The sequence below is a fragment of the Gymnoscopelus braueri genome (assembly GCF_963280865.1).
Source record: "Gymnoscopelus braueri genome assembly, chromosome: 13".
Lineage (NCBI taxonomy): Eukaryota > Metazoa > Chordata > Actinopteri > Myctophiformes > Myctophidae > Gymnoscopelus > Gymnoscopelus braueri.
The window spans coordinates 22,213,112-22,235,030 of record NC_137615.1 but is presented as its reverse complement, the minus strand read 5'-3'; the positions used below and the strand labels follow the sequence as shown (position 1 = coordinate 22,235,030).

Below are 21,919 nucleotides of genomic sequence, written 5' to 3'. Positions count from 1 at the left end.
CAGCGGGTGACAGGAAGTAACATTTTACTCATGAAGATATAGCTGTGTTCGATCAGTCCACACCGTTGCCTGTGACAACCGTGGCCCACCCACAACCCCCACAGTGTCCGCTTGTTCACGCTCCTCAAACAACCACATTAGATACACAATTGGTGTCTGTGGCTTAGTTAACACTGTATTAAGGAACTCAGCGGGCAAGGAGAGATGTGTTAATTGGCACAGGATGGTGGTGGGTGGTGGGTTACTGCACCCAACTAAAGGCACAGTGGGGGAGGGGGAGGGATGAGGTTTGGGGGAGGGGGGCATCTGTCAGTCAGCCACTATCCTCTGGGAGCAGAGGAGAAGAATAAAGCGAGAGAGGAAACATGCAAGGCCTTATCTCGCACTGTCTTCCTCTTACTGTCTCCCCTCACATTTCTATGAGAGAGAGAGCAGCAGCCTCACCATTCTGTGCTCTATCTTCATTCTTCCATTAACTCTTACACACTCATGCGAGCATTGTCTTACCTAAAGTTGACATCTTTCTTTCTTTCTTTCTTTCTTTAACTATTATTGGCCGCTGTGGAGGAGAAAACTGATCTATTGTTATAGTTCACTGTTCCTATCCAGAGAATCACTACTATTCAGATGCAGGGGTAGGGTAAATCAGGAAGAAATATCAAACACACACAAATTTGTTACATTTCTTTGTGTACGGTTGTGCATCTATGCTCACTCAGGCAATGCATGTTTTTCTTATGAGAGGCAGAGAGAGCGAGAGGGAGGCGAGGAGGACAAAATTAAACTTTTAATAAATTGATGATACTCTTTGCTGACATTATCCAAACAAACCCCAGAGTGCAGTTCACATCTTCGCAGACACGCATGCTACCCCCGCCCCCCACCCCACACACACACGCACACACGCGCACACACACACACATTGCAACCTCCACATAAAAGCTGCAGGAGCAGGGTGGCGTTGCCATAGGAACTGGGAAAGGTAATGGCCATGTTCTTGAGCTCATGCTGCAAGGGTTGAGGGGCAAAAAAAGAAGGGAGGGGTGTGTGGGGGTGGGGGGTGGCAGAGGGTGTATGGGGGGGGGGGTGCAGTGAGTCAGACTTATGAACTAATGATGAGAGGTTTAACTTCCAATCCCCCATCTTAGTACCAATATCCAAACCAGCAGCAGATGATTGATGGTGGCCTCAATTCCACAAAACAGCACTGCGTTTGCTTTTAATGCATCCATTGGAGGGTTCACCTAATGTGGCTAATGGTGTTAGCTTTGATGAAGAGTGGACTGCTGGGCCTCTTTAAGCGTGGCCTTCCATCAGCACTCCTGGGGCATGATGAATAAATGATCTCTAATGCAATGAACTAACCTTTCAGCCAAAGCTATCGCCACCCATCTTTGTGTGTGCGTGTGCGTGTGCGTGTGCGTGTGCGTGTGCGTGTGCGTGTGCGTGTGCGTGTGCGGTGCGGTGTGTGGTGTGTGGTGTGTGGTGTGTGTGGTGTGCGCGTACGTGCGTGCGTGCGTGTGTGTGTGGGGTTGCAAGAAGATGCTGAGAAATGCAAATAATTTAATCATAGGCTCATTCGCCTGGACCCTATAGAGTTATTTGACTCAAAAGGAAAAGTTCTGGGATCTGCCATTAAGCATATTCATATTTATGGTCAGCAATATGTGTCCACGCGCATAGCCTATGCAGTCTATCTGTCGGTAGCCTATTGGCTACAAACAATCACATTAATCAGGCACATATAACATGCGTGGGCTTGATTAGATAACTCTTTAGGTTGCTTCGCCAATCATGCACCATTTATTAATTTAACCTACACCGCGTTCTGCTGTCTCCCATCGAGCTTTCTCGTCACTGCTTCCCTTTGTCTCATTTTGCCCACACAGCGACATGGTTTTTTATAAATAGAGGCGATCCACCCAGATTATAGCGCAGCGTATTTTAATTACACCATTTGAAATGCAATGGGGGCAGATGGGCCTTTGTGTGGGAGACATGACAGTGAAATAGGTGGGCTGCACGGGAATGTGTGAGTCGATGGCAGAGGTAAATGGAGTCTATGCGCTAATTGGTGTACTCCACCATAGGGAAGTTAGATTAACATAGCCTATTCGTTTAATTTGGAACACGCTGACAAGAACTGTACTGGCCACCTGGTATACTGCTAGGTTCTCCCAAATATGGACAAAGACATGTTTGCCCAGGTCTTACTCGAAAAAGAGATCATTGATATCAAATGACTGGTAAAATAAAGGTAAAATAAAGGAGAGAGAGAGAGCTTTGTCGACTTCAAAAAGCATTCCATTCAATTTGGCACAAGGGTCTGCTGTACAAACTGTTGGAAAGTGGCATTAGAGGAAAAAACTATGACATCATAAAATCGATGTACACTAACAACAAATGTGCTGTTAAGATTGATGAAAAACCCACATACTTTTTTCCCCAAAGCCGGGGGTTAGACAGGGATGCAGTCTGAGTCCAACCCGCTTCCACTCATGAACTGGCAAAAACATTAGAACAATCTACAGCACCTGGTATCCCTGAAGCAGACACACAGACATGTCAAATGCTTACTGTTTGCAGATGATCTGGTGCTGCTGTCTCCAATCAAGGAAGGATTACAGCAGTAACTTGATCTCCTGCACAAATTCTCCCAGATGTAGGCCCTGACAGTGAATCTAACCGACTAAAATTATGATATTAAAAAAAAGACCCAGCCATCAGCACCAGCAATTCTTTCTAAATACAATTGCACTGACTAGAACATACAAAAAACTATACCTACTTTGGCCTAAACATCAGCAACAAAGCTAGTAACTTCAACCAACGACCTGTGAACGACCTGAAAGACACAGAAAGAAAGGCTTTCTATGCCACCAAAAGAAACATCAAACTAGACATCAAAATTAAAACCTGGCTAAAGATATTAGACTCTGTGATAGATCCAATTTCCCTCTATGGTTGTGAGATCTGGGGACCACTTGCCAAGCAAGATCTTGAAAAATAGGGTAAACACCAAATTGAGACCATTCTCCGGATCCAAAGGAAAACACCACATAATGCATGCAGAGCAGCATTAGGGCGATACCCACTCAAAATAAAAAAGAGAGCATTAACATTTTAAAACCAGCCTAAAAGAAAGTGACCCCACGCTCGGTTTGCGCAGTGGTAAAGTAGCGTTTCTCAGCGGGGCGGTACAGCCCCCCAGGGGGCGTACAGAGAAGTTCGGTGGCCGCTGGAAGCAATATTTTTTAAAGGGGGCGCTGAGGTGCTCTTGGGGAAGGGGGGGCGCAGTTTAATATAGTGAAGTGCACATCTTCTTTATTTCATCCAAGACTTGTTTTCATTCATTCTGCAGTCAATATTTCATTGGGATGATGATGGAAGATTGGCTAGATTTGTACAGTAAGTGTTGAATGGTGTTTGTACAGGTGGAAGCATGTCTGGCTACTGAAGCCTAATTTATACTAGGCTTGGCTTACAACGGGAAGAACACATGGTATCCTGCCTCTTGCTATTGAGGTAGGTCGGTTCTCAGCCGTGACAGAAGAGAATAGAATATGCAATGTTTGTGACCTGAAAAATGTTGAAAATGAATTCCATTTAATATTTTTTAGTACACTGTATGATGATTTGAGGGTTCCTTTACTTGATGTAATAACAAAAAAAATCTGAGCTATTCTGGGAATATGATGGCCAGAAGTTGGAGTGGTTGTTTAATTATGAAGTATTTAAAACGGCACATTTTGTTTCTAGAGCCTGGAGTAGAAGACAATCTCAGTTCTTCAAGTAGGTTCATGTCCGGTCTCCTGTTATGATGTGAGGTAAATGTTGTATTTTACGTTGCATTATTATAATTATGTAATCTGCCATGTATGAAGCTTGGGTGTTTAAAGTTGGTTATTCATTTGATCATTGTTTGTGAATTGTCATGTCGGTTCATTGTCTATGTCAAATGTAAAAGTGTCCTGTAAGTCCATATGGGCTGGGCTTCCTTGGAAGCATGACACTTAAACAAAGTAGAATCAATCAATCAATCAATCAATCAATCAATCAATCAATCAATCAATCAATCAATCAATCAATCAATCAATCAATCAATCAATCATATATTAAAGAAATAAAGGTCCTGTTCCTGCATCACTTCTTGATACTGTTCTTTATACCCCGTATTGCAGACCAAAAGGAAAACACTACAACGTTTTTTTTTAAATTGCTTTTCAATTCAAATAAGCAATCAGTGCATTGACGTTCAAAATACAAATGAACAGAAAAATATCAGAAAAAATAAATCCCTCTCACCCAACCTCTATGTCAGGCCTGTCACTGGCCCTGTGACAGGCCCTGACATCCCTGTGACAGGGCTGGTAACATGTTATATGGTAACATGTTACCATGATAACATGGTAGCTTGGTAATATGGTAACAGTGACAGGGCCAGTCAGTGTTGTGAGAGTGGCCTGATGTGACAGGGCCTGACATCCATATACAATTCTACTTATAACAGGCTTTTATAAATCAATGAGATGTTTTCTAAATTACAACATATTGTATTATAACAATTTGTATTAGTAATAATACAAATAAAGCTTACATTTTAATTGGGTGTGGTGGCGGTAAGGGACATATTGGATAGGGGGCACTGGCCCAAAAAAGGTTGAGAAACTCTGGTCTATATGAACACAATTGACCTGTGTTCGGGGGAGGGAAGCCGGGTGGCGAGGGTTATATTTGTCACTACACATACTCCTACAGGCTGGGGGCTGGGGCACCTGTCGGCGGGGACTCGGGAGTGTTGGACGGGAGTAGTAGGACAAAGGCACTAGGTCCTCCTGGGGGGGGCTCCTCACTGGCGGGTGAGCCAGTAGGATACAACAGCAGTGGCAACACACAGAAATGTGTGTGGGGAGGATTCAATTGCCACAACAACAAAATTGGGGAGAAAAAGGGGTAAAAAGCAAAAGAAAGAATATAGCTGCAAGCAGCGATAATACGGGGCCAGTGAATGCAGAAAGAAAAAAGAAAGAAGCAATGATAAGTAATATGCACAATAAGCAATAGAAACATAGAAAACTGAACTTGAGAGAAAGAAAACCATGCAATTAACAAATAAGCATTTTAAACCCTCACACTAACCTCAGAAAAACAACGCCTAAGTCTATCCTCAAGAAACACTAAAGCCAAATCATGATCACCTCAATACATTGTCGGGGACAGGGATAGAACCAGCAACCTACGGACTCACAAGCTGCCTCTCTTCTCATTGAGCTAGATATATGACTTCCCTGACAGTATCTGTTGACATCTATAATTATTTCCGTCCATCATGAACCAAGCCACTGTGTCCCGAACTACTCTAGATCACTGGTTCACAAACCATTTAGCAATAAAGCTTTTTTTTGTCTCCTCGGAACGAAAACTAGTGAAAGTATCCGATCTACAAGCTCACAAAGGGTTGCTATCTGAAAAGTTGTGTGATTGTAGATCGTCTATTTTCACAATGAAGTATGTCACACTTGTAAAAACATACTCTCAAATAAGCATTTCATGTTATCTTTTAAAATTGCACATGCATTATTTGATGCAGTCATGTTTTGTGCGATGCAATTAAAAAGTGGAATGACCCACCCACAGACAGACAGACAGACAGACAGACAGACAGACAGACAGAGAGACAGACAAAAAGCAAAGTGCAATAATAGCACAATAACACATGGAAACGGAATAGATTGAAATTGAGACAAAGCAAATGATTCCAACAGGCGAACCTACTTTTCAGCTCGACCCAGCTGAGGTGGTCATACATAGGACGCAGGAGGCAATCCCAGGTTAAGAAGCTCACTCATGGACACCTCAACCTATTGCCATTGACAGGAATCGAACTCTCGACCTTTCGGACGCACAGGCTGAGACACGACCTGTAGTGCTATAGCTTCGTCCAAGCTGAAGTTGTCTGTTGAAGATCATAAACTTTTGCCTTCTGTCATGAACCAAGCCCCTGTTTCACTAACACTAAGATCGTTCACAAACCTTTTACCAATAGAGAAATTGTATGTCTCCTCGCAACCGAAACCAGTGAAAGCAGCCGATCTACAAGCTCATAAACACGTTGTTATCTGAAAAGTTTTTAGATTGTAGATCGGCTATTTTCAGAATGAAGTATGTCATACATTGAAAAAACATACTCTCAAATAAGCATTTCAGGTTATCTTTAACAATTGCACTTTCATTAATTGATACAGTCACGTTGTTTGCAATTCAACTTAAATGACATCTGCATCAAGTGAGGCTTTAACTGGCGACTTTGACATTGTGAGGCATTCGCTTAAGGGAGAACCCATTGGACCAACAGACAAAACTTTGTGGAAAAGGAGATCACACTGATGATACAGTTTCACGCAAATAGCTGAAAAATCCTGGGTTTAAGTGTTTTTCAAACTGCTCAAAATTGCAGACAATCTAAGGGCGGAGCTTACTGGTCAACGTGATAGATGTGTTCCTCATGAGTCAAGGCACATGTGTAAGCAGGTTTAATGGCTGTCGGCCAAACAAGGCATGACTTTTGCCTGTTTAAAGTTTGCATTTAAAAAAAAATGCTATAGCGCCCCCGTTTGACCAATTGGAGTAAGATTGGTTTCAGTGATATTTGGAATGACCGTCTACATTACTGCAAATTTCCAAAGAAATGTGAGTCTGCATGTACGTGTTAGGGGCAGAATAATTGTCATAAAACTGCAATATTCATTGGCTCATTTAAAGCTTCATTTTTTCACTAAGAACAAATCCGCCCCCGTTTTGTCGGCATGTGAAAGTTGTTCATCATGAGTAGACGCATGTGTGTATCGAAGTTTCATGGCTGTAGGTCAAACAGGGCATGAGTTGTACCTGTTCAAAGTTGGCATTTTCAATTGAGTGCTATAGCGCCACCTTTTGACGAAAGATTGTGAGAATTATTTCTTGAAAGTTTTTCATGACCATCTACCATATGGCCGAGTTTCGTAAAAAGCGTATGCACGGTTAAGCCAGAACTGCGAAAAGTGGCAGAAGAAAAAATAAAGGCAACATTAAGACGGAGCCTGCTGCCATGCTGGCAGCCTGGCCCCGTAAAAAGAAAAAAAGGAAAAAGAAGAAAGTGACCCATGCACACTCCATAACAAAGCCCTCACCTACAGAGAAAGAGAGAGAGAGAGAGAGAGAGAGAGAGAGAGAGAGAGAGAGAGGGAGAGAGTGAGTGAGGTGCATCAAAGGCGTTTGTTGTTTGCACCTGCACCCCATAGCAACCTGCAAGCGTCTCTTTGACTAAGGGCGGCGAATACCTGGTACAGTAAATAACATCAGCTTAGCTTTTTAGATAGGTAGGCTATAATGGCATGGACTGAAGTTACTTACCCAGCCTTACAGCCACACGACACCCACAGCATGCAGACATGTCCTGTAAGTACTACGTTCATTCTTTTAGCTTGGATATGATGACATGTTAGTATAGGTCAGCAGCCATCTCTCAGTTCAACAGGTAGCATGGGTGTGTTAAAAGGTAAATGTAGCCGGCCTATTATTGACTCCTTGTGTCGGAAATACAAACAATTTTCTCGATGAACCTAGACTATGATAGGATTTAGTTCACTAACTAATAACTATGTTAATTATTCACTGTTTTTTGGGACGAGTTTAGGTTCAGTAGGGCAGGTAGATTTTCTGGCATTGTGCCACCAGGCAGAGACACTCATTACAGTCCCTCCATGTCTCCCCAGGCTCTCCAACAACCCACCACTATTCTACAGCAGTTCCCAGCAACCATGATGGCTCCTGGCTCTGCTCCCTCCATTAGGACTAGTGGTCATGTCAAGGAAGGTATGGCAGGCTGTCACTGCACACACAGACTAAATCTCAGAATTTCACAATCCAAGTTATTCTTTCCTGTCTGTCACATTATAAGTTTGCATGTGTGCACAGTAGATTTATTATTTATGCTCCACTCTTGGCTCCACACTGTGTATGTGCACACACACACACACACACACACACACACACACACACACACACACACACACACACACACACACACACACACACACACACACACACACACACACACACACACACACACACACTCTCTCTCTCTCTCTCTCTCTCTCTCTCTCTCTCTCTCTCTCTCTCTCTCTCTCTCTCTCTCTCTCTCTCTCTCTCTCGCTAACTCTGTCACTTGAATGTGAATGTGTGTGTGTGTGTGTGTGTGTGTGTGTGTGTGTGTGTGTGTGTGTGTGTGTGTGTGTGTGTGTGTGTGTGTGTGTGTGTGTGTGTGTGTGTGTGTGTGTGTGTGTGTGTGTGTGTGTGTGTGTGTGTGTGTGTGTGCGCGCGTGTGTGCGTACATTTGTCAGCAGGCACCACTTATCCTTGCTTAGCCATCCATATTTAGATATGAACTTTTAAAGACATCATCCTGTCAAAGAAATGTTTCCTGGTATAAGTCCAATATGGGGATTGTAGTTGAAACTGGAGTCAGCAAAAAGAAAAATTAGCATTCAATGACAGCAAAACTGTAACAATTTGAAGATGTCACTGCACCTGCATTCAATTTTGGAGACCACAACATTCATTTCCATATTAATGATGGCCTATTCTATTGTTACCAGTAGCGGCCCATCTAACAGATGTGAGCAGGGTTTTTAGCATAATATTCATTAGCTACTGGTTGAAAATACAGAGACCTTGCAGTCTGAATGCATGTTGACAGCCCAACCACTGACCACATTATTTTCCATCCTGCTGTGAAAGGCTCTGGTCATGATCCTGGTTCTGAGTTTGTACTCTCTGGCTCTCTGACTGTTAGTTCAGCTTCAGGGCCTGTCAATAGACTCACAATAGCCGACATTCGTTTGTATTAAACCCAGTGGTGGAAAAAGTACTCGCATGTTTAACTTTTTAAGTAAAAGCATCAATACTGCAATGTAGAAATACTCTGTCACAAGTAAAAGTCCGGAATTCAAAATGTACATGAGTAAAAGTATTGGCATAAAAATGTACTTATAGTATCAAGTTTTCAAAAAAAGAATTTTGAAAATAGCAGATCTAAAAAATCTGCTATTTTCAAATGGACGAAATGTATATAGGGCTGAAGTGGTTACTGTATGTTTTCTAATAATAATCAAAGTAACTATAAGTTTTCAAACATCGTAGTGGAGTAAAAGTACAATATAGCCTCTGAAATGTAGTGGCGTAGAAGTACTGAAAATTGGAAATACTCCTGTAGAGTAAAAACACCTCAAAACTGTACTTAAGTACAGTACTTGAGTAAACGTACTTAGTTACTTCATGCCACTGATTAAACCTAATTTGTACGTCGTTGTATGACAGTGTCGCGCAACTAAAATAGCCGATCTACAAGCTCAAAACAGCAACATGTTATGAGCATGTGTAGACCGTCTATTTTGTATAATAGTTGCATGGCTATTATCCATGCAGCTGACAAGATGGAGAAATATCACATCTGATTATTGCATCACTCAACCAATCATTGGTATGTACAAACAGCTGATGTCAAGGGGTATTCATATCGCTGTGAAGGAAATCAATAATTTAGAAGAGTGAGTCACTGCCTACAGATATTGAGTGAAGGAGAGGTTATAGAATTGAGCGGGTATCATATTCATATTCATCACCTCAGGCTGGCACCACGAGACATTCAAATGATTCCCTTAGGGAAATATGATAGAAATCAAAAGAAATGGGGCACTCTGGCTCAACCAGCTATACCATATATGACTGTGGTTTAAAATAATATTTCAAAAGGGGAAAAACACACAGCAGTGAATTCGCAATGTAAAATCCAATATAAATATTCTATTTTACAGTGTACCAGTATATCTAACTAAGAAGGTGTGTGTGTGTGTGTGTGTGTGTGTGTGTGTGTGTGTGTGTGTGTGTGTGTGTGTGTGTGTGTGTGTGTGTGTGTGTGTGTGTGTGTGTGTGTGTGTGTGTGTGTGTGTGTGTGTGTGTGTGTGTGTGTGTGCGTGCGTGTGTGTGTCATATCATCATGTAGACCTTGTAGAGTTGATGATGATCCAGAATGCCCAGATGCACCAGGTCATCATGAACAACATGACCATGTCGGCCCTCAGCTTGTTTGGGTACAACAACCCTCCTCCCGCTCCAGAGGTACGGTTCAGTCAACACCCCTGACTGAAGGGTTCAGGTCAAATCAGCTTTTAGTCAGTTGTGAAAGTGAAATTCAGGAGCTCTGAAACTTCGAAAAAGTTTAACACCCCCTATGAATGTTCTCCTGAAGTCTTCAATGTGAACTTAAACGTACTGTATTTCCTTCCATTCCATTCATTCTCTACCTTCTGTGATGAAGTCTAATTAGATTCACTGCTGCTGAAAGGAGATAATTTTTTGAATGAGAAGCGAACATTTTCTTTCTCCACCTGTAGCCTCTTTGTGAAACACAGTGAAAATTAGGCCTGGTTTGGCTGTTTTCCAGCCCTCCCTAGCTCAGGTAACCAGATATCCAGTGATGATTCAAGAGGAGGCAGAGGAGAGTGAAGAGGTCCACCACCACCATTACCAACCTGCCACATACCTGTCCTATCCAGCCTGGTTCCCCCAAAATCTGCCACAACCCACACTAGTCTACCAAGACCTCATCCATCAAGCCCCCCAGCCTGTTCCCTCACCATCACCACACAGAGAGAGGTGACATACAGCCACACACATGCAAGACTATAATATATCCTTCATACTGCACATATTTTCATATGGCTTATTGTTATTTTCAGGCCTTGTGACTGTGACTGTGGAAATCATACATCACACCACTATGGCAACCAGGCAGACTTGGTTGATTCTCATTTAGAGATTACTCTCCTACACCGTCACCTATAAATTAAACCAACTAGACAGTCATAGTTTGACCGTCTCTCTAAATGATGGGATCAGGATAGTTTCGCATTGCCAGATGATCTGAGATAGCCGGCTATCGATATGTCAGGGGAGTTCAAAATCCAAGGTATTTGCTAGAACAGCTGCAAGAACAGCTGCTAAAGAATCCACAAGCACATTGGAAATGACGGACCGGACTACCCTAAATAACCACCTCTTTCTAATTGTTTCTCACCCAGTTTTGGGTGAGAAACAAGTAGCTGGGAGGTTGTCCTCAGTCTCTAGATGAGCAAAGTGTTTAGGATCGGGATAATAAATCGTACATCACCTTTCGCCAAAGAGGAGCTTGACATTTTGTACTCCCCATTTTGTACTTCCCAGTCAAAAATGCACTTATTTCTCACTAAAAACACAAAGAATACTGGAGGGTCTTTCAATTATTCTTGCATATAGCATGTAGAAGGTTTGTATTAATATACATGGAAACTCATTCATTATGCATTTGTCAAAGGGTATGACATTTATTGTATTGATGCTTGTATGTGATGTGACGCAATACAGGCGAGCCGTCCCTCCACCTCCCCCACCCAGCGCCACAGGGACAGTGGGAGCCGATGTCCCACCTGCAACAGGTACAACACCATACAGTGACACTAGTTATTAGCACACTAATTTCTTATGATGTCAGCCAATACCGTCATCCTTAAAAGACAACGGTAATGAAGTTGATAACAGCAAGTATCACAAAAATGGTGATGAGAGAGGGTGCTGATTGGGGCGCTGTTACATTGATAATGGCACAGAGGATTATGTATAGCCCTAGGAATACATTCATCAGATATGTTTTATCTCTCATGTTTTCTCATTGATTCCCTCACAGAGTACTACAATGCTACAGAGAGAAGATAAGTGGCACTAGAGACGGGAGTCTGATTATTGCTGTTTTGATGATACTTCATGAGTGCATTTGCCTTGGGAGAGATGTCTTCATAATGTAGGAACATCAGTCCCATGTTTATTCAGCTGCTTCCGTTCAGGACTCTTATCGAGTCACTTCAGCCTCCATTTCAAATTATCTTTCTCTTTGCCTATTATCTGTTTTATGTTCATCTACAGCGAGAAGAGAAAGCTAATAAATGATGTATATAATAATTACATTTAAAAAAAAGATCTCTCATCTTTGCCAAGGTGCAATACCCCAATGCGTCCAGTGGGGAGCAGCAAGTGATTTGCCATTTTGAAAACTGAGAACAGACTCTTGCTTACTTTGTTTCTAGTATTAATTGATTACACAGATGGGTTTGTATAATACACTTTTGTACAACAGTGTGACTTGTGTATGTGTGTTGATGTTTCTACTGGGAAAAACACTGGCCTCCACAGTGCATACAGATCTTAGGCTACATACAGGAGTAGCCTATATATAAATCTCATGTGCATGCTTTACTGTTGATGCAGTTGTCCAAATTAGCATCATCTAGACCTGTTACAATCAATAGCATTGACTACTCAGTAGTACACAAATAGGCTGTAATTAAATAGGGTTCCGGTACTGACAGGTGTTTACAGCATTCTAGGTTATGACATGACTTACCACTGTGGGACACGGAGCAGATTGACACCACATATTTTTTTGTAATGTAGTGTTGTCTGACCCTTTCTTTAAATACAACAGAGAGTCACAGACGGATTAGGGGGGTCAGTGGTCAATGCACTACTCAAGCTGGTGATGACAGGAGAAAACAGTGAAATTCAAGGTTGCTGTGGAAAAGAGGAAAGAAGTAAGTTACCAGATGGATTTCATTGCAGTTAATGTGTGGTATAGTCAAAAATGGAGTCCGTTGTTTATAAAGAACTGGTGTGAATGTGGCCCAAATCTTATGATTTGTTTAGAACTTTAATAATGTGGTCAAATACACAATACCCTGTTCTATGTGACTTACTAGCATCCATATTCTGGGGGAACATTAGCAAAAAATAGCAGATCTACAAGCTCACAACACGTCACAACGTGAAGCGTTGTGAGCTTGTAGGTGGCGAAGAGATTTGGTGTAGATGGACAAAAGCGATCCAAGTACAGAGCCAACTCAAGTCCAGCTAAGTTTTTTTATATACATTTATGAATCATCCTCATTAAGTCACTCATTTCTTTGTTGCCCCAAAGAGAGTAAAATGGGTTCTAAAAATTGTATTAATACTATTTGATCCAGGTCTGGTGGTTAACTTTTCAACGTAAAGACGTCCACCAAGGGAGATGTCAGCGTTCAGCTCATTCGCCAGAAGTTTGACAACTTTGTATTGCAGATTCTGCTCGTGACTGCATGGGGGTTTAGGAAGGTTGTGTGAGTGGGTTTGTTTTTAAGATAGAGGGCCAAGGATGAACACCTAAATCTCTAATATAATAGCCGGATTAACAGCTCAGGGAAGAACGTGTGGACGTGTCTGTCTCTCTACTGTCTCCAGGGCAATGCCAGTGTTTACCCAGCTATTAATACCAAAACCACCACGCTCTGCCTATCAGGGAGGAGGAGGGGTGGGTAAGACAGATGAACACTGTAGAGACAACAAACAAAAAACAAGAGACCATTTACTCAACTGTACATAATATAATTTCAGGTACTTTTACTTTACTTGATTTATTTCCATTTATTGTTTTACTTTATCCTACTTCTACTCCTCTATATCTCAGAGGTAGATGTACCCTTTACTCCACTACTACCACTATAATTATTTGACAGCTTTTAGTGCTAGTTACTTGCAGATTTACAGCAGATTATTAATTCAAAACTGATACATTATCATGATTTCATAATACGTATTATAGGTTAATCTACATAAAGCAAATCTTCCACACTTTTACTAGCTGCAATTAAAGTGATGAACACATTACTAATTACATTGCTTTGATATCATTGTGAAATGGGCGATTCTGCATATTAAGTACTTTTAGTTTGTACTGATACTGTAAGCATAATGTGATGCCAGCACTTTTGTACTTTTTGTTGTATTGCTTATTATAATTAAGTAAAAACGAATAAATTAGCTATGTAGAAAGGGAATATGCAAGATTAAAGCTAATCTTGGACAGAACCACTGAAAGGAGGTTAGTCAGGTAAACTGTATGTTTAGAAAACGGACGACACCATGGCACTGACAAGCATCATCAGGTTAAACAGGGATGGCGTGTTCTGGGCACTGGGCAGAGACGTGTGTTGGAGAGGAACATGAAAAATAAATAAGATACTCTTAAAGTGGTGAAGTGGGTGGGTAATGATGGGAGGGAGGAAGACGTTGTCACAGTGTGTACCCAAGTGATTGGAGACAACATATGCAGCACTGACACCCGGCTACGTCTCAACCCGTCTGGCAGTCTCTTTGCTACCCACCTCATAGTCTGTTTATGTCTGGGCCTCCTCCAATCCAGAAGGAGGAACAGTCTGTGATCATAATATGTCTATGAATCCTTAAGCCGCAGTGATACACCTAGCCTATAGTTGTCACTTGAAAGATGATCAGAAAGCAGATTGTTTTAGGCTGGGAACAGTTGCGAGTCCGATTGTTTCTTGTTTCTTCAGAATCTTTACCACCATTGAGGGGCCCCTCCCTTGCCAAATGATCATCCATCAATAATCAAATGTTTATGACTTAAGGCATCACAGAAAGAAAATGTGGACACAGAGGGAAATGCAACTCAATATAAATTTTTATTCATAGAAAAATACAATATTAGAAATGGCACGGCACACATACAATACAGCTTCTGATTCAAATGTCGATATTCAGGGCACTCAGGAACGACCTGTTATATTATATGAAATATATGGACTGTGACTGTCACTCAATTAACTTGGTGGATCAGTTCTAAAGGTCACTTTATTAGATGCTGCTTCTGATCAGAGGTGTCAGTCCTCTCTCTCTCTCTCCCTCTCTCTCTCTCTCTCTCGAACATGCACACATATTATTCAGACACACACAGCTGAGGGTGTGATCATGCTGGAACATTCTAAACCCTTTAGAAGGATCAAAGATTGTCAAGGGCTTCTAGTGCTTCTGGAGGCTGACCAGCTATTGTTAGGAAACTGAACCACTAATGCCAAGGCATGTCATTCACTCACACCTCCATTCTGCTTGTCCTCTTTCATTCCATCTGCCTTGCACTTTCCCCCCTCTCCTCCTGCAGCACTTAGTTTTCTCTGTGCGACATTCTGAATCGGTACATGGTCACACCACATAGAAGTATAAACCATAATACTACAATAATTTCAAGTGCACTTTCCTTTACGTACGTTTCATTAACCTTTTTTAATACAAAATAAATATTGCAACTGAGCTTATGTGCACTGTTTCATACAATGTTCCCTACACTGTTTGACAGCCGTTCTACAGTAAATGCACCTTTTGGCCTGTCTATGACTGGCTGGGGAAGGGGTCAAGGGGTGGCCATTCAGTGCGCTGCAGGCATGACAATGGCATACGGCCATCCAGGCTGCTATTTTCCAGGCAGGGATTAGCCCATCGCGCAGCTGAAAGAACACAACCCACAGCACGTCTGCCTTTCCATCTTAACAGAGATGCCTTCCTGTCATAATTTCTAATACCATTTCCCACCAAATGTCAAAGGCAATGGCAAAGCATAACATTTCCCTGGTACTCTGCTTCCCATTTTGGGATGTAGATAACATTAATAGGGATTGTGGGTGAATGTCACTATGAATTAAATCTATACGCATCTTTTCATGCTCTTTTCTGATAAACTATGCCCCTTTACTACCCCATCCCATGTGTTATCCTTCTTGTCGTCCCTCAAACTCCCCTCCCTCTCGTCTGTTTTGGATTTCAGCCTCTCTGGGCTTCGATTGAATTGGAGCGGCCCAGTTCTCTTGGTCCTTTTGCGAATTCCATGCGAATCGGTTTGACGGGTGGAAGGTCCTTGGTGATCTCATCGACACTTCTCTTGTGGGGGCAGGCTCCATCCGGCTTGGGGAAGGACCGTAGGTCCTCTTCGGTGTGCGCGGCTCCGCGGCCCAGCCTGATACCCAGCTCTGCGGGGATGAAGATTGGCAGAGGCAGGGTGTTCCTCTTTGGCAGCAGCTGGTGTTCTCTAACGCCCCGCTCCACAGTGCCCACTCTATAGACACCTGAAGGACACGTCTGTACCAGGGAGCGGATCTGCCACTGTCGGGCCAGAGTTTCCCTACGAGAGTTGTCATTCATGTTCATGGTCTGCCTGCAAGCATCAGAGAAAGAGAAGACACGATTTTAGAATTATTCACTTGCTTGATTAGACCTTAGATACCTTTCAGCATGAGAATTCTACAAAGAGCCAAACCATTGCTTTAGAAAAAAAAGATATTAAATTTGATGATGAAAGGGCCGATTTAATTCATTAATAATCTAATTGAGGATCATGTGTACGTTGAGGCTTCAGTGTGTGTCAGACTAGCCTACATACAATCTAACATTATTATTGTTGTAATAATAATAATAATAATAAATTGAATTTCTGACCACCTCTTGTAAGCAGCCAGTAGCTACACCACAAAACACACCTACAGTACAGCGTGCTTTGTTGTAGGTGTGATTTGGATTTTGGTTAAATAGCTCTATATTCTGATAGTAATAATTGCTATCGAGTGTTTGTTCAGTAACAGGGCCTCCCTGTCTCTCCAGCGCCTTTTCATGTCAGGAGACAAATTATAACCAATTAGGAGAGAGAACTCATACTGGATACAGAATAAACATGTGAAATTGGAAGTGATGACACAAATAAATGAGCAGACAAAATTGAAACTGGAACGCTATAAAATTTAAGCTGATAAATGGGTACTCTATCCTCATTAGATGAAATTAGATGACTCTTTTATTAAAGAGCTGGAGAGACCTCTGTTACTGAACAAAAACAAAAATAGCAATGATTACTATCAGAATTTAGGGCTTTAACACATTGACTGCCAGAATTATTTCAGATTTTTTGCAGTTTATTGTCTAAATCTTTGAAAAATCATATCTCCTTGGTCTTTGGGTCAAATTGAAGAAAAAAAATAAGGAAAAAAAAATGTTTTTTTCTTTTTACTAAAAACGAGTTAACTCGATCTTGGCAATCAAGTGATGGATTCTAAAATCGAGTTAACTCGATCTTGGCAATCTGTTTCACACTTGAAGAAATTTATTTTTTGTTTGAACCAAAAAATATCACTTGCACTACCTTTAAATGAACTGAAGATTTTACTGTGTGTAGCTCTGTAAGGGCTCACCTGTCCTGGGGCCGAGTCTTTAGGGTAACACTGTGCCAATCAGCGCTGTAGCTCTCCTTCTGAGCCTTGTTCTCCTCTCGTACGGCACAGGCCAGCTTGGCCTCCACCACATCCCCATTGCACTTCTCTATGACGGTACACACTGGCATCATCTATGTGCTGTGGAAAGATCTGTCTGTCAGTCTTATCGCTGGTCTGTCTTTTTTCCTCCGCGCACGTCTATCTCCTCTCAGGACAGAGTCAGTAGCTTCTCTCTAGCTTTGAGTGTGATTACTGCAGTCTGTCAGCCTGTCAGTGGTTGTCGATGTGTGCCCGGCAAATCAGGGATGCTCTTTCTCCTCCGTCGGCTCTTCAGGCTTTCTTGCTCTCTGCCGCTGTCTGTGTCATGGACCGTGTCCATCTGTGACTTTTATAGCCACCCTGTTGCTGTTGCTATTCCCGATCAGCGATGTCACTCTACAATCAGTGCGTGCTGACATCCGACACCATGTACCCCCTCTGTCTCATTTCCCAAGATCTGGAACTCACACTGAAGAGGGGTTACGGGTAATTGGGCCAAAAATCCCCTGACACACTGTAATCCACTGGCCCCAGCATTTTCCACTTCAGCTGGTACCGGTGGTTCAGTCAGGGGTGAGGGTATCTATCTCTTCACACACAAACATGGAGACAATCTATGGAAACAAGTCGACAGCCACAAGGGATTTGTTCCCGGAAGAGGAATCTTAATAGACATTTGGTCTTGATGTGTACATGGAGCTGCTGTTGGCACCTCACTAATGTGGAGAGAGATAAGCTCATGTTGACAACGTTTGTTTTTCACAAACAGATTCACTCAGCCTATTCACTCAGTCACTCACTCACTCTCTTTCTCTCTCTTTCTCTCTCTCTATCTCTCTCTCTTTCTCTCTCTTTCTCTCTCTCTCTCGCACGCGCACGCACACGCACACACACGCACACGCACACGCACACGCACACGCACACACGCACAAACGCACGCACGCACACACACTCAAACACACACACCATACCTCCCATACCATACCACACAAATCCCTGTGCAGCATGTATGGAATGGCACAGTAGAGCAGGATTTCAACACCACTGGCAACTTAACAACAAATGACACATGAACCAATATGAACAACTATGAACTACATACTTGAAAGTGGAGAAGGCATTCCAGACAGTATTGAAACATTTTATGCACCACAAAAAAATCAGATCAAATGAACTTTTCCTATAGAATGTGTCCTACACTGCAGGTAGCATATCCAAAATATAGCACAAACAATAACTCAAACATTGTTTGATATATACGGGGCCATTGGTTCCTAAAATCCCCCCCCTCCCATTTTCCTGGAAATTAAAACATTCTGCATTATAAACATATAATACCGCCTATAGGCCTATACTGGTGTAGTTTACTCCTTTCCTACCGTCATTTTGTCATTGTAATGTATAATATAATTATTATCCGGACATCCTGTCATTGTTGTGTTTTGGTTCCTTTGTGCCTGGATAAACTCCTCAGTTGTGAATTTGACCAAACCATCAATAGAAACTGTGTTTAGCAGCCAAGTTTGCGTCCATATTTGACATGGCATCGAAGATGCTCGCTGTGGCAGTTCAGCATGTGGTGAAAATGTATCTGGATATGTGGTAGATCATGTTATTATCACATACCCAGCCATTATTAGAAAGGGTGAGGGGAATATCCCAGTTGGATAAACTGGGCAACGACAAATGCCAGGGTGATAATTCTTAAAGCTAATCCATAATATTTATGACCGCTGTGCCTCTCCCGACAGAGAGAGGTAATTGCAATATGTCTGAATTACTGTACAATAAAGATGGTGGAGCATCTTGTCCAATCTGGTGTGTCGTTTGCTTCAAGTAACTTTATTTTCTCAGCCAGGCCAGGACGGCCGTGAGGAGATACTGTTTTTGTCCCTGTCCGTGAGTCTGTGAGTCTGTCTGTGAACAGGCAACCCCACATTTTTCAAATCGCCTCATGGTGGCATATATCATGAATGCAGCATCCAATCGTACCCAAATTGAAATAGCATGTTGAGTGTCCTCTACAGAGCGTACCTCCAAAGCCGCTTTCACTTCTGCCCATAGGCCCTAGGGCTGCCACAAACTGCCACAAACATGAACAGTTGCACCGTCTGTCGTACAAACTCTATTTCCCCATGTCTTGTCTCGCTTGTCCCTCTATCTTTGCCCTTGGTTATGTCTCTCTACACTTACCTATCTGTGTGGCATGAAAATGCCACACACAAAATCTGACCAATCCCTTTGTCACCCAAGGGAATAGAGCTTCAGCCCAAGCCTATGCATTCAGGGTAGGCAACCTTAGGCACGGGTGCCAACATTGGCAGAGGGGAGGGTGATCACTGGCACACTGGCATAAGTGTGGGAGAGAGCTTTTTTTTCTTTTAAAATTAAATATTCAAAAAAAGTTTAGTCGGTTGAGTCCCCTCACATCTTTATACAAATTACATCCTGCACATAATTCTACATTCATTCAAACTCCTAGCTCTGACTGGAGAGGGAATCTGAGTGAGAGATACTTTAGGTGGGTTATTGCTCTGAGTCTAATGATCATTACAACCTGATGTGAAAGAAAATATTTCTAAAAAAGAAGAAGAAAAAAATAAGGTTGTTATGAATAGCCTATGGACAATCAAAATCAGTTGGAAATATTTAATTTTGATTTGGTGTCATAATTAAACTTAATGTTGATATGGCACACTGACAATCAAGAAAATGAAAACTTGGCACATATCAAAAAGGTTGCCAACCCCTGCATTAAATCATCCTTGACTGAGGAGCACCATAATCCCGCCTGCCTATATATTAGTATTCATATATCAGTATGGTTAGGTTTAGTTTAGTTTAATTCAGTTAAAGGGAAATATTCTGTTTGGAAATTTTCAATTAAATTGTGTGTGAGTGATAAAAAATAAATTAAAAAAAAGTCATATAGGAAAAACATAACAAAATAAATAAATGTAAATCACATTTTATTTGACAGGTGAAAGGGGTGCCAATATGAAATGAGGGGTCATTTATATTGAGTGACCTTACAACATGCCGCTACCATGCAGCAGTGAGAGTTCCTCCAGCAATCAATCATTGCTTCAATGACAGGACCATGTTGGTCATAATCACCTCATGTTACAGAATGTGAGACCCAGTTCAGCCACCCACACACACATGCACAGCTACTGTGTACACGCGCACACACACACGCACGCACGCATGCACACATGTATAAGTCACATCTGCTAGTCTGGTGGTGTGGTGTTACTGTCAGTGTGACTCACTCATCCACATCAGCCAATGATGTCATCGTCTTAAAGAACATACACAGCAAAATCCATTGAGTACAAAGTGAAGTGAAGCCTGAGTGGCTGTATATTCTCATACACGCACACACGCACACGAGCACACACACACAGACAGACAGACAGACAGACAGACAGACAGACAGACAGACACATATATATATATATATATATATATATATATACACACTCACACTGCACACACTGCACATATATTTTATGTCATGGTATTTTGGTATCTTATACATATTGTTATACCGATAAAACTTCTGTTGATTCAAGCAGAAACACAATCGATTGATTGATCATCAAAATAAACATGCTCATCCAGTTTTACTTATGGCAGTAATGGCTATGGCTAGTTGTCTTTCACAGTTCACATTTAGTTTGCATTTTTGGATCAAACTGGCTGACCTTCTTGTGCACTGCTAAAACATTGTCCTAGATTCCAAACACAAATATTCAGTGTTATTTTTCCATCTACCTGTCAGCTCTGATGACTGAGAACAGCAATATCTCAACTTCCTATCCACACCTTTCCAGTATCACATTCAGGGTGACATTTCTGTGTGTCTGTGTGTGTGTGTGTGTGTGTGTGTGTGTGTGTGTGTGTGTGTGTGTGTGTGTGTGTGTGTGTGTGTGTGTGTGTGTGTGTGTGTGTGTGTGTGTGTGTGTGTGTGTGTGTGTGTGTGTGTGTGTGTGTGTGTGTGGAGAGAGAAGAAAGTTATGTTATGCAGCCATGGTAACCACGAATGAAGTATACTTCAGTGGTGAGATCAGATGTTTATTGAAGCGACTTTGAGCCGAGCAAAGAGTAATCTGAATTGAAAAATACGCAGCACAGCCTGAGCAGTTTGCGTATATGTATTATTTTATTTTTCATTACAGATACTCACAGAGTAAACCCATACTCATAAAAGTGTATTACAGAGACCCATAGGCTCTCTGCACAGCAGTACTGTTGTGAGTCATGTCACTGCTATTCAAATGAGGTCAGGGCTACTGAAGGGCCATAAAGGTGAATAGCGATGAGGTGATTTCTGCCAGAGTGATCTTCCAGGCCCGGCGGCTGGCCGGGAAGCACCTCGAGTTGTGTAACTGCGCTGTCACAGCTGCTGAGAAGTGACATTTAAATGAGCTGTCACAATCAGGAACGCGCAGGAAGGAGAGTGGGAGGGGATCGAGAGGAGGGCAGTTGAGGCCCTGACAGGTGGCAGGGAAACTTCTTGTGGGATTGCACTTTGAGGTAAGTTAGATTTGTTGGTGGCAGAGTAAATAAAGTGGAAAGACAGGGACAAGCCACCGACACAGGTGAACCCTAAGGGGAAATAAAAAATGAACACAAAGTTAATTTGCCGACTCCTGCAAATGATGTTCACCATCAGTCAAGTAGGCAAAAAAGAAGGAGAAATATTCCAACAAATTAGCTAC

General features: G+C 42.1%; 2 protein-coding genes across 2 annotated transcripts; one reads left to right on the top strand and one right to left on the bottom strand.

Annotated features, from left to right (window-relative positions):
• Positions 1-7,332: 7,332 nt before the first annotated feature.
• On the top strand, positions 7,333-11,790 carry LOC308099467 (proline-rich protein 29-like; the record flags this gene model as incomplete). The annotated part of the gene is made up of 6 exons (XM_080448212.1): positions 7,333-7,437; positions 7,755-7,854; positions 10,043-10,158; positions 10,484-10,695; positions 11,443-11,513; positions 11,762-11,790. Exons 1-6 carry the CDS (start codon positions 7,369-7,371, stop codon positions 11,788-11,790), a joined length of 597 nt encoding a protein of 198 aa, XP_080304338.1. The 5' UTR covers positions 7,333-7,368.
• Positions 11,791-14,561: 2,771 nt separating this feature from the next.
• tcap (titin-cap (telethonin)) lies at positions 14,562-17,512 on the bottom strand. Its single transcript, XM_080446928.1, has 2 exons — positions 17,136-17,512; positions 14,562-16,108 (listed from the first exon to the last, which is right to left on the bottom strand). Exons 1-2 carry the CDS (start codon positions 17,285-17,287, stop codon positions 15,718-15,720), a joined length of 543 nt encoding a protein of 180 aa, XP_080303054.1. The 5' UTR covers positions 17,288-17,512; the 3' UTR covers positions 14,562-15,717.
• Positions 17,513-21,919: the final 4,407 nt, after the last annotated feature.

Coding starts and splice junctions, on each gene's coding strand:
- tcap (XM_080446928.1), bottom strand. CDS start 17,287: ATGATGCCAGTGTGTACCGTCATAGAGAAGTGCAATGGGGATGTGGTG. Junction 16,109..17,135: donor AAGACTCGGCCCCAGGACAG/GTGAGCCCTTAC, acceptor TGATGCTTGCAG/GCAGACCATGAACATGAATG.